Below are 14,174 nucleotides of genomic sequence, written 5' to 3'. Positions count from 1 at the left end.
CATTCACTTCTATAGCTGCTCCAAGTTTTGCTGCATGATTCATCTATATAAACAAGGATCCAATTCTGGACCTCACCATACTTTTCAATAAATGCACATATCGGTGTAAAGATATTGGTTTGCATTTAAAGATACAACAAAAATGGAAAAACAAAAATTCTCTTTGAGTCTCTAAGTGATCAGTTCTGGAACTATTCAGAATGTGTTTCATCCTTTATGATAACATTAAGAACTTCTTTATTGGTCTCACTTATTATCAAGAATAAGTTCTACATCCATGGACCACTGGCTTGCCCTTAACTTATAAGAAATGTATATTATATAACTATGCATTGTTTGGATTTAGCCTTGAATTCTAGAAAACTCAAACCCAAGCCTATGTCTCATGCCTCCCAAAGCTACAGGTTATAGCATGAATTTTTAATTTAATTTATAGTTCTATACATATATACATACAACACACATATATTGATACTTTTTTCCCACTTCTATCTTTATTGTATGAAATCCAGTTTTACTTTACTTGTAAAACTACATTAAATCATTTCCTTAATGAAGCAGGATTTAAAAACAAGGAAAAGGAAAAGAACCTACATGATGTCAGAGAAATCAACTCAGTCACAGAATAGTTTTTTTAAAGGTAGGTGAAAAGGAAACAATATGATAATTCTGCTATTAGAAGTTGTTTTTAACAGTTCAGCAGAAAGATGTAATCTCATTTACATTACTTAAGACTGCTCTATATTTAGTTGGTCTTTCAGTGAATTAATGTATGATTTTAACAAGCACCTTAGCCTCATAAATTTCCTCCAGAAAAACCTGGAGCCTCCTCTTTTCTTGTTCCTTCCTCCCAGTGTTAGCCACTGGATCTAGATTGAAAATCCTTCCTCTTAGGTTAAGGAATTGCTCAAAATCTAGGACTTTGTGCCACAATTTCAGAGGTAAGTCTTTATAAGAGGTCAAATGTATATGGATGTCAGCTCGATTCTCTGTTTTTGCTCCTTGTAGAATGGCTGCAGTCCATTTTCTGCTATTTAAAGTTTGAAGTTACCTCTTTCACATAGGGAGTCTCTTTCCCCTTTCTTTCTTCCTCTCTCATGAGAAGATTGGCTCAAGTATACAAGGCCCTTAGAGAAACAGAAAGACCTACAACACCTCAGCCATTTGCACTGGAGCTAATGTTCTCTGCTTGTTCAGTATTTATAAGCCCATTTCCCTTAGAATTAACAAGTGTGAATTGGATAGACCTTTGATGACATCATTGCGGTGACATCTATGACTTGAATTTTTGCTTTGGTGATGGCTAAAAATGGATTAGAAGGCAATGGTCAATTTTCCTAAAATAACTTTTTAAAAAACTTTTGTATTCACTTTTATGTTTTTCAACATATTTATATGATAGGACACCTCATTCTCTCCATATGAATGCCTTTTAGGCTAAATACAAATTAAATAAATAAACAAAATTATTCCAGAGAGCAAGGAATTCTCAGCTCAATTCCTGATGCCAAATCACAGAGTCGATGTTTTAAAATATTAGTGCCTGGTGCCTCAGGACCTTCCTAATCAAAATCTTCAGGGATAAAGATCTAGAATTTCTGTGCTTAAAAAAGTTCCAGAAGTAATTCTCATATGCAACTAATGCTGCACATGTCTTGACAAGACCCTCAACACTGTGAAGCAAATATCCTGAAACCCTAAAGAAATTCTTAATTTTTCCCCAAAATGCAATTACTTATGCAAATCTTCATTTAGTCATTAAGTATGTGACAAGTGGGAGAGGTTCATAGGGATACAAAATAAGCATATTCCCCACCTCAAACAACATATTTTTCTAACATAATCTTTATCTTTTAGTCTACTATTTCTTATGGGCCAACTTCTATTAAAACTGGCTTATTTTCCAATGTCCCACAAATTCTTCAGACTGTCAAACTGAGAGTTTTCATTCTTGAATTCCATTTTATAGCTTCAAATCAGGTCTTATGGTCTATAGATACAGAACTGTTCTCATTTTTCTTTCAATGATAATGACATACAAATACAGCAGTCAATATCCAATAGTCTAGCAATTCCACTACTGGGCATATGCCCAGAGAAAATCATAATTCCAAAAGACATGGCTCACTGAAGCAGTATTCACAATAGCCAGGACATGGAAGCAACCTGAATGTTCATCAACAGAGGAATAAGTGAAGAAAATAAAGCATACGTATACAACGGAATATTATTCAAACTATAAAAAGGAATGAAATTGGGTCATTTGTAGAGACATGGATGGACCACCTGGTGACTGTCACACAGAGTGAAGTAAGTCAAAAAGAGAAAAACAAGTATCGTATATTAATGCATATAGGTGGAATCTAAAGAAATGGTATTGAAGATCTTATTTGTAGACCAGAAATAAAGATACCGACGTAGAGAGTAAACATAGAGACACCAAGGGAGGGAAAGAAAGGTTGGGATAAATCGGGAGATTGGGATTAACGTACATACATTATTGATAGCATGTGTAAAATAGATAACCAATGAGAACCTACTGTGTAGCACAGGGAACTCTACTCAATACTCAGGGCTGACCTAAATAGGAAAGAAATCCAAAAAATAAAAAGAGGGGATCTATGTATACGAATAGGGGACTCACTCTTCTGTACAGCAAAACTAACACAACATTGTAAAGCAACTCTGCTCCAATAAAAATTAATTTATTAAAGAAAAAAAGGAGAAAAAAATCAACAGCCCTTTGATACTCCAGATGAACAGCTGCGCTGAGGGAGAGTGCTGTGTTCACTGAGTAAGGAACACAGGCTTACTGTCCCTAGTTCACTCAGACCTATTTAATGAATAACAGCCATCATCCAAAAGTCATTTCAGAAATAATTACTATAAAGGTAGCAGCAATTACAAAGAAGCTTTTGTCTTACATAAAGTTCTCTTTAGAAAACATTACATATGTCTTACATAAAGTTCTCTCACAGAAAACATTATGGGAGGTCCCAGCCTTCTCCAGATATTCCCGTATTACCTAACTTGTGCCAGGGAATGGTCATGTATCAGCAGAATATAAAAACTTACACAAGAATGCAATTTGTTTTTCCAAGTCTTTCTGAATCCCTTCGTTCGAACTACCTTCTCGCCTATACTTTTCAAAAGAAAATTGTTAATATGAGTCATCCTGAGCACTTTTTCTTTTGTCTCAAGAAGTATATCTTCTCCATGGTTGACAGCCTTTTATCTTGTCCCTATCCTGTCTCTGCCCAAATCTTTCTACCCATGATCCATCTGTTTCTTTATCTTTCATCTATCCCTCTACACCATTTCCTTTGTCTCAGACTTCCACATAAACACTCTAGTCCCTTATATTCTGAAAAAGAAGCAAAAACATTTCCTGGGTCCTATATTCCCCTTCTTGAAACAGTAAACGGCTCCTACTAAGGTCCACATTCCCACCTTTTTTCCTTTCATATTCTACTCATTTCTTATTGGTAATTTCGTGATCAAAGGTGCCTTTCATGTACCTTATCTACTTTAATTTTTGCTGAAACCATGAAAACTCTAAACCCAGTTCTAAGGGAAGCTTCTCACAGATTTTTGCTCTATTAAAATATACACTACTTGTGAAGCACTCCCCATCCTTGGCCACTTTGCACTGTCTGTTATTGTTTGTTTTCCTCTTCTTCTTCTTTGTTTGGCCCACTAACTTTTTGGATGTTTTGGAGATCTACAAATGGAATGGCTGATGATAATAACTGAAGTGGTAGAAGGTGGTGAAATTACTAAGGGAAGATGCGTAAATATAATAGAACAAAAGGGAGGTCCTGGAGAAAAGCTCATTTTAAGGGGAAAAGTAGTAGAAGCAGAAAAGACAGCAATGAAGAGAGCGCAATCAGAGAGGATGGGGGGGAACAAGATAGGTGGGATCTGAAAGAGGGACAATTCAATGTGTGAAATGTCTCAACTCCCAGCCTCATCTTCCCAGACTCCCTGCAGAAGTCACGGAAAATACCTTCAAAAAACACCATTATATTTGGAAATTATGTGGTCTCCAGGTAAAAAAGGATTGTAAGAATATTAGGAGTGCATGCCTGTGCATGCTCAGTTACTTTATTCATGTCTGACTCTTTGTGACCCTGTGGACTGTACCCCACCAGGCTCCTCTGGCCATGGGATTCTCCAGGCAAGAATACTGGAGTGGGTTGCCATGCCCTTCTCCAGGGAATCTTCCCAACCTAGGGACTGAACCCACATCTCCTGTATCTCCTCCACTGAAGATAGAGTCTTTACCTATTGAGCCATCTGGGAAGCCCTTAGGAGAACATGGCCTTTAAGGAAATAGAATAAGTAAAAGAAGGCTAATCTGAGGAAATCAGACACTAATGGATAGAGCAGAAATGCTGTATGTATAAAACAGTGACCTACAATGTTTAAATGACTGGGCTGTAGTATTTAAAATCCCCTTGATTATTCTTTTTTCAGAACCCTGACAGGATTTTAGATGTGTCCCTAAATGTATAACCAAAGCAATGACTGCTGCTCTAATTAAGCCCAAATATACACCATTACACCCTGCAAATACCACTGAAGGTCTGGTCTTCCTCTATCAGATGAGTTTAAGACAAGTTTCTTGCAAAGTATTAGTCAGTACTGGACCAAAGGGATCTAAAAAGAATAATGATTAGATAAAGAAAATTATCTGAAGAGTAATAATAAAATGCCTGAGTAGGTGAAGTTAATCTAAGGGTCCAAGTTTTTCCATCATATTCATATTACTCATTAAACAGGCAGGTGCCTGCTCTTTCCTTCAAGGGAAGGAATAATGATGGGCTACACCCTTCTTTCAAAAGAGATAAATCATGTTGAGGGGACAGAAAAAATAGATGGCAATCATAGTTTTAGGTTCCTGTTTTTCAGCTAAAGAATTTGGTTTAAAATATTTAAGAAACTATAGATTTTTTAAATGTGACTCTCTAGGTAGAATAGACAGATGTACAAGAGAAGGTTATGGTTGAGTTGAAAGAATCCAGAAATAGGGGATGGAAACCCTGAGTTTCTATGTTGGCTCTGCTATGATTTGGACAAATCAATTGACTTCTGAGTCATATTTTCTTTGCTTGAAAAATGAAGAAGCTCATAGCCAACTCACAGGATGAGAAGATATAGAAATTTTAAAATGCAGACATATATAATATATATTATTACATATATGTTGTAATTATATAATATGTACTAATATTATATAATATATTATAAATATATATAATGTATAATACAATTATATAATATATACTTATATAATACTTATGTTATATAATTATATACAATACAATATTATAAAAGATAAGTTTTACCACAGGCTGAATGACTAAAAGGCCTTGTAAACCATTCTGTAATAGGTGATACTTTTATTTGAGACAGCTAAGCAAGACACTTTATTTTCAGTGTGCTTGTGTGAGGTAAGCACACCAAAAGGTATATAGTATCACCTTTGAAAATGTTTTACAAATATATTTTTGAAAAGGCAGACCTACAGTATGCAAATATTTACAAATATTATGCCTTAACTCCATCCAAATTTAGTTGACCTTAGATATATTTGAAGGATTAATTTCAATATTAGTCAGATATAAATCACTAACATTTATTGCATTTATTCATTCAAAAGTTGTCTTCCTTCTTCTGTTTACTAAAGTATCTTGCATTTCACTCTATTTGCCCTAAAGAAGAAAATGAATAGCCAGTGACTCATGTAGACTTAGACATGATCACTGCAAGATTACAAATCAGTAAATTATAGGAAGATTAAATTAATTATGGGTGGAGTACGTTATTCCACTTATGAGATATTTCTATAGAATTATTTCAATTGATCTATTTTTTGTTTTAGGTTTAACTATTACATTTTAAGTCACAAGTGGCTTTAAAGGGAGCAAACTGATGATGAGAGGCATCAGTAGGTATGAATTTGCCTTAAAAATATTTTCAAGAAACAAATGTCTGCATCAAGCTGGAATATTTCAGTAATTTGAAGTTAATGTCAACTTTTAAAATACTCTTTTCTGGTTTCAGGTAGATAAATGCTAAGCATTTAGGATGATAAAACCAAGATGTAAAATGTATACTAACCATGTGGATCCAGAAAGACCAGCAATGTAGGTAGCACAGTCTAAAATCCCTGAGTCATACAGCGCCTTCATCACACCGGAGAACCCTACCATGGCTCGAAATCCCCCACCTGAGCCCAGTATGGCCACCACAGGCACCTGGAATGATGAAACACAGGATTATTTATCAAATAAAGTCATAAAATATGTCATGCTCATCTCCATTTTGATATGTCCCACATTTGGTAATAAGGGATTATAAGTTCATTCATATTTTGATATTATCTGTTAAATATAAAATAATGTTTAAGAAAATCAAGAATTAATGTCTATTAGAAAGCAGACATTATTAAAATGGCCAACTAACCCTATTTGAAAACAATAATAATAGCAACAGCAGTCCTTTATATTTGCTTGACTCTTTGCAGTCTGGGGCTTGCTTTTGGGTGTACTTTTTGTTTTAACTGATCCTTTCAAAATTGCTGTAAATGAACAAAAACAGTATTTGGTCATTTTTCAGATGGAAGTTCTGAAAGGATGCTATTACTTATATAAATCTATTAGCTGGTAATCTGTAGTTGAGTAAGCACCTTGCCTTCTTGATCCAGAATTCTTAGCGATCCTTTATGCTGACTCACTTCAAAAAATATGCTATTATTCAAGCCATCAAAAAGAATGTAATCATCTTAATGACATATAAAATTTATCTCTTCTATCTTTAATTCATTCATCAATCCAATTAAGTGGCCTTTGTGTTTCAGGCATCCCCACAGTGGATCTGGGGAATACAGTTAATTTAACTGAGGCAGAAATGTAATAGTAATCATGACAACAACGAAAGGCATAGATGACATTCATTGAGCTCTTATTATCTGGTTGGAATTGTTCTCAATATTTTATAGACATTGCCTTATTTAATCCTCACGAAATCTCTATGAGATTTCTATTTTACAAGTGAGGAAACCCAGGCCTTGAAAACTTGTGCAGAGTCATGCAACCAAAAAGTAGCAGAGTTGAGTGAAGAGTCATACGCTCGGCGTGGCAGCACGCCTTAAAGTCAAGTGCTACAGGTTAGCAGCACATCGGGTCCAGAAGGTGTGGTCAGTTCCAATCAGAAGGATCGGAGTGGTGGAGAAAGCTTCACAGACCAAGGAACCTGAGCTTGATGATAAAGATGCAAAATTATCCCATAGGGAGGGATAAAGACAAGGAAGAAGGCTGTTCTGGGGAATGGGAGCAGCACAGGCCAATGAAGAGTACTTGCAGCGAAACAGAGAGGCAGAGACTGTCTGTAACATGACTGAGATACAAGCGTGTTTATCTGGAAAACTTGTGTAGAGCCATGCAATCAATAATTAGCACACCTGAGTCAAGAATCATACCCTCGGCCCTGGTAGCATACCTTATCTCATGTGTGCATAGCTTTCAGGGGGCCCACAAAGTCAAAAGTCTTTTCACAATAACAAGAAGATCTTCCTTTCCTTCTTTCATTCTCATTTTCTCATGAGTGTAAAATGAAATTTTCCAGAGACTAGATGATATTAGATAGAGCAACAGTTTGACTTTAAAAACACAGAATAACCTGCATTGAGTTTCAAGCACTTAAATCCTAACGCTTGGGTGTTCACTCACCAGTGGGATAAATATAGACATTCGTGACATCATTTTTTGAGAACTAAAAGGACCAAAAAGGGTATAGAATTCTTACATATAGAAAGGGAAGTCTATAGGGGTTAGGTCTTGCTGGAGGTAGAACAGTGAATGGCAGGACAACCAGAACTGATTTCTTAATCCAGAGCTCTTCTGTAGTACTTGGTGGCTATCAAATTTCAAGCCAATTGAAGCCCTCATTCATGAAAACACAGTGCAATGAAGCAATTGAAATGGCTTTGAACTTGTGTATACTTAGATGAATGGAATGCTCTGAAACATAGTTTTTAAATTGTAAATAAAGTAAAATATATAAGTTCTGAAAAACTTATATGGAGAGGGATGAAAGCTAAGATAGGAAATTAAAGTGGGTGAATGGAGGATAATACAGTTTTAAGAGTAGTGGCACCCCACTCCAGTACCCTTGCAGGGAAAATCCCATGGACGGAGGAGCCTGGTAGGCTGCAGCCCATAGGGTAGCTAAGAGTTCGGCACTACTGAGCAATTTCACTTTCACTTTTCACTTTTATGAATTGGAGAAGGAAATGGCAACCCACTCCAATATTCTTGCCTGGAGAATCCCAGGGAGGGGGGAGCCTGGTGGGCTGCCATCTATGGGGTCGCACAGAGTTGGACATGACTGAAGCAACTTAGCAGCAGCAGCAGCAAGAGTAGTTGTAAGGATGCCAGGTTAGAAATTAGGAGAAGGGATTTGAGTTGGGCCTTGAATGAAGGGCTGAGTTTATAGGTACTATAATAATAATGATAATAATAAACCATTTACTGTTACTATGTGCCAAACACTAGGTAACTTCCCTGGTGGCTCAGATGGTAAAGCATCTACCTGCAATGCGAGAGACCTGGGTTCAATCCCTGGGTCAGGAAGATCCCCTGGAGAAGGAAATGGCAACCCACTCCATACTCTTGCCTGGAAAATCCCATGGATGGAGGAGCCTGGTGGGCTACAGTCCATGGGGTTGCAAGGAGTTGGACACGACTGAGCGACTTCACTACTGCTGCTGCTGCTAAGTCACTTCAGTTGTGTCCGACTCTGTGTGACCCCATAGATGGCAGCCCACCAGGCTCCCCCATCCCTGGGATTCTCCAGGCAAGAACACTGGAGTGGGTTGTCATTTCCTTCTCCAATGCAGGAAAGTGAAAAGTAAAAGGGAAGTCGCTCAGTCATGTCTAACCCTTAGTGACCCCAAATAGCCACAAATAAGAAAAGGTATGTGATTCTGAGATGAAAAGATCAGCCTTAGTAGTAGGACTATACTAGGGAGCTAGGAAAAAAAGATTAGGCAAGACTTTAAAGGGGGAAATGTCAGGGTTGATACTGTAGAAGGAGGAAGACTATTTACATTCAGAATTATGTGGGGGCTTTTAATTCTGTTGATTTGGTTACTTGCAACACTGTGTTATTGAAAATAACGTTAAGCCCAATACAAATAAGGTAGTTCAGAGTAAAAGTAATGGGTAACACTGTTTCATTTCAACATATAATACAAAATCTACAATATTGTTCAAAGAGAAATTTCATAAGAGAAGTTGGAAAATTGAATGTAAGACCTCTTTAATCCTAAGAAAACAATTCTCCAGATGTCGTTCTTCACATGCCGGGAGTCCAGCACATAATTATGGATGACAATCTCATGTTAGGAATTTTCTGAAAACAGCCACTTATTAAACTGGGACTCATGTAACTCAGTTTTCATCATTGCTTTACAGTAACCCTAAAGAGGTTTTCAACCCACTCCAGTGATCTTGCCTGGAGAATCCCAGGGACGGGGGAGCCTGGTGGGCTGCTGGCTATGGGATCGCACAGAGTCGGACACGACTGAAGTCACTTAGCAGCAAAGAGGTTTTCAGGTCAAAAATTTGGATTGCTATCATTTGAAAGAAAATGCCATATTATTTGTATATAAAAATTAAATAATGAAATAATTGAACTGTACAGATTATAATTTACAACCTTATTTATGGCACATGAATTACTATGTTTTTGTGTATCATTTAATTTTTGCAATTCTATGAGATATATCTTATTGCCATTTTAAAGATAAAGGCATTGAAATACAAGAAACATCACTTTTCCACAGTCATAAAGCCAGAAAGTGGTGTCCTGTGGATTTAAAGCTGGGTTTGTCAGATTCTGAAGTTTTAAATTCACCGTGCTCCAGCGGAAAGATTCCCCCATACCTACAGGGACCTTAGCAAAGGAAATCCTCTTTGAACTTCCTTAGCAAATAAAATCCTTTTTGAAAAAATTTGGGGGTAGGATTAATAAAATTTTCGCTACTCTTAACATTCTGGATTCTATAAGTCATACAGAATATGCATTTTTAAAATATAAAATTAAAATTTTTATTAACAATAAATAGGAAATTTAGACTTACGAAGAAAATTTATTTCATTTAATCTTGTGTGTGTGTGTGTGTGTGTGCTCAGTTGTGTCCGACTCTTTACAACCCATGGACTGTAGCCCACCAGGCTCCTCTGTCCATGAAATTCTCCAGGCGAGAATATTGGAGCGGGTTGCCATTTCCTACTCCAGGAGACCTCCCTGATTTAAATATCAAACTTGTGTCTCTTGTAACTCCTACACTGGCAGCCGGATTCTTTACCAACTGCACCACCTAGGAAACCTCCTCAAAAGGAGATTATTATTTTCATGTCTCAATTGAGGAGGTATTTAAGTGCACACATTATAACGTATCTGCATCCATATTGCTGATAATCAGAATGTGAGATGCGGAGTCACGGGCACATAATTCATGCTCTTTCCTTTTCCCCATTAGAGTAATCCTTGTTGAGAGAAACCATTTGGTATTTAGCTAAATTCCTTTTTCTTTTTTTTTTTTTGCCATGGCTCATTGCTGCTGGGATCTTTCTGACCAGGGATCGAACCTGCACCCTCAGCAGTGAAAGCACATAGTCCACCAGGGAATTCCCTAAGTTACATTTCAGATTTATGCATCACTTCAGACACCAGCACAATTTTAGGTAACAAATAAAGACAAACTTTGGATGTTTTAATAGGGGTAGTCATTCTGAAATAACTTCCAAAGAATAATGGGGGACTTCTAAGGTGCAGATGTTAGTCCTGGCTCTAAGTCTAAAAAAATGAAAAAAATAAAAGTTGCTGTGAGATTTTAGGTTATATTTAGACTTACTTGCACCAATATTTGTGTATAAATGATATCAATGAATATTTCTCATACTTCTGTCATACGATTACAGGAAATGAGTTTTATTTACCAAAACCCTGTGTTTTGATTACATTATTCTCATGCATGGGCTTGCGGATATTATTAATTTCCTCCTTTGCAAAATAAAATGTGAAGATGCTCAAAGATTTTTTTTTATGTTTTAATAGATTTTAAGTTCCAACAATTATATAAGACTTTTGCCTTCTTGGTTCCTGTATTAGTCAGAGTTCTCCAAAGAAATGGAACCAGTAAGTAAGTAGGTAGGTAGTAAGGTAATCTATCTAAGTATGAAAGTGACTCACACAATTATGAAGAATGACAAGTCCAGGTTTGCTGTTGCAGTCCAAACGCCAATAGGTAAGGAACCAAGAGAGCGGATGACTCAGGTGAAGCCTGAGTCTGTTGGAGAATCCTCTTGCTTGGTAAGGTTGATCCTTTTGTTCTATGTAGGCCTTCAACTGATTAGATGGGGCCCACCCACATTATAGATGACAACTTGATTATTCAAATGTCACTGATTTGAAGATCAATCAAGGGACTTCCCCGGTGGTCCAGTGGCTAAGACTTCATGCTCCCAGTGCAGGGGGCTCGGGTTTGATCCCTGATCAGGGAACTAGTTCCCACATGCTGAGACCAAGCATTCTTATACAGCAACTAAAGATCCCATGTGCTACAAGTAATACCTGGGGAGCCAAATAAATAAATAAATACTAATCAAATAAAAAAACATCCTCCACGCTGATGAAAATTGACTATCACAAGTCCACCCCTTCTCAACTCAGCAGCTATATGCATCCCTTTAACCATACTTAATCTCCAAATAAAGACAACAAGGTCATACGCCTACCTAACATGATACAGGACTTCCCTGGTGGCTCAGATGGTAAAGCCTCTGTCTACAATGCGGGAGACCCGAGTTCGATCCCTGGGTTGGGAAGATCCCCTGGAGAAGGAAATGGCAATCCATTCCAGGACTATTGCCTGGAAATTAAAAGACGCTTACTCCTTGGAAGAAAAGTTATGACTAACCTAGATAGCATATTCAAAAGCAGAGACATTACTTTACCAACTAAGGTCTGGCTAGTCAAGGCTATGGTTTTTTCCTGTGGTCATGTATGGATGTCAGAGTTGGACTGTTAAGAAGGCTGAGCGCCAAAGAATTGATGCTTTTGAACTGTGGTGTTGGAGAAGACTCTTGAAGGTCGCTTGGACTGCAAGGAGATCCAACCAGTCCATTCTGAAGGAGATCAACCCTGGGATTTCTTTGGAAGGAATGATGCTAAAGCTGAAACTCCAGTACTTTGGCCACCTCATGCAAAAAGTTGACTCATTGGAAAAGACTCTGATGCTGGGAGGGATTGGGGGCAGGAGGAGAAGGGGACGACCGAGGATGAGATGGCTGGATGGCATCACGGACTCGATGGACGTGAGTCTGAGTGAACTCCGGGAGATGGTGATGAACAGGGAGGCCTGGCGTGCTGTGATTCATGGGGTCGCAAAGAGTCGGACACAACTGAGCGACTGAACTGAACTGCACATGATATAGATATCCTGTGTGCAAATGGAAATGCACTAATCCTTTCCCCAGAAAAGAATGCAAAGTCCTTAAATATGCTTACTCTTCTCCTTGATGCCTCATAACTTAAATAGGAATCTGTTTTTATAATTCTGTGTGTGCATGCACACACACACATTCATAATGAATTAAGGAAGAAATATTCATGTCAAATACAATCTCATTTCAGTCATCTGGTAATAGCTGGTATTTATAACTACCTCCTGCTGCTAAGTCGCCCCAGTCATGTTGGACTCTGTGTGACCTCATAGACGGCAGCCCACCAGGCTCCCCAATCCCTGGGATTCTCAAGGCAAGAACACTGGAGTGGGTTGCCATTTCCTTCTCCAATGCATGAAAGTGAAAAGTGAAAGTGAAGTCGCTCAGTCATGTACAACTCTTAGTGATTCCATGGACTGCAGCCTACCAGGCTCCTCCGCCCATGGGATTTTCCAGGCAAGAGTACTCGAGTGGGGTGCCATTGCCTCACTATCCACTCTCTATTTTCTTTGCCTTCAACCAGCACCTCAGCGGGTGGGTGATCTAACCTTCATTTCTGAAAGTTCTGGGTCATTAGCAGTCCTTCCTGGACTGGGTTCTTAAGAGTTTTCCACTGATGTAACTCAGGGTATGCTAATACTAACAGACAGACACCACAGAGGATCTCTTGTATCTCAGATATACTCTTCCTTACCACATCATCAGTTCAGTTCAGTTCAGTTGCTCAGTCGTGTCCGACTCTTTGTGACCCCATGAATCACAGCATGCCAGGCCTCCCTGTCCATCACTAACTCCCGGAGTTCAATCCTTCTTTAACAGTCAACAATCAATCACCCCCATCAGGATAGTAGTTCCCTTCTTTCCCTGCTGAATAAAGAGGAGGCCAAAAAGGTCAGGAAGCAGTCTTAAATTATACTTCAGTGGAATCATTGTTGCACTTTCGGTGGAAGCATTCCTTCCTCAGAATTAAGACCTCTAAGTCAGAAGAGTATAAGGTCATGCAGACAGGAAACAAATATTTTGCTAGTGGGTCACTAGGGGTAATAGTGAGTGGAACCACTTCCACTCTTGGAGTCATGAATCCTGGGGATAAATAGCACAAATTTTGGATGCTGATTCAGAGGATTTAAACCTCCCAGAAAACCATATTCCAGGTCTGCAAGGTACTGCCACTGAGCTGGCACTGTAACTGAGTCTTCAAAAGGTATTCTAGCATTCCATCAGAGCAGCTACTTCATGATGGTGGAAAAGATGGCAAAGCAGGTAAATTCCGTGACATGGCTCATTGCCATACTTCATTTGCTGAGAAGCGATTTCCTTGATCAGAAGCAATGCTGTATGGAATATTACGACAGTAAATAAGGCAATTTGTATGTCTACAGACGGTAGTTTTGGCAAAATTCTTGAGTACAGGGAAGGCAAATTTGAATCCAGAGTGTTTATTCAGGTAAACACAGAACATTGCTCTTTCCATGATGGCAGCAGTCTGGTGTAATCAGTCTACCACTGACGACCCTTAGGAATGATGCCATGTTGGGGACTCAGTGTTGGTCTCTGCTGCTGGCCAACTGAGTACTTAGCGGCTGCTGTAGCCAGTTCAGCCTTGGCAGATGGAAGTCCACACTGCTGAATCCAAGCCTAACCTCCATCCCTGCCATG

The 14,174-nt window shown here is 38.4% G+C and overlaps 1 protein-coding gene across 1 annotated transcript in view; it reads right to left on the bottom strand.

The window, feature by feature from the left end:
• Positions 1-14,174, bottom strand: part of PLA2G4A (phospholipase A2 group IVA) — a 165,093-nt gene that overhangs the window by 54,670 nt on the left and 96,249 nt on the right. The window contains exon 8 of the mRNA XM_068985973.1: positions 6,124-6,260. Within this exon, the coding sequence (XP_068842074.1) occupies positions 6,124-6,260 (137 nt within the window). The remainder of the gene's footprint in view (positions 1-6,123; positions 6,261-14,174) is intronic.

The sequence above is a fragment of the Capricornis sumatraensis genome, chromosome 14, assembly GCF_032405125.1.
Source record: "Capricornis sumatraensis isolate serow.1 chromosome 14, serow.2, whole genome shotgun sequence".
In the NCBI taxonomy this organism is placed as follows: Eukaryota; Metazoa; Chordata; class Mammalia; order Artiodactyla; family Bovidae; genus Capricornis; species Capricornis sumatraensis.
The sequence above is the reverse complement of the archived record's forward strand: the minus strand, read 5'-3'. Positions and strand labels throughout refer to the sequence as shown.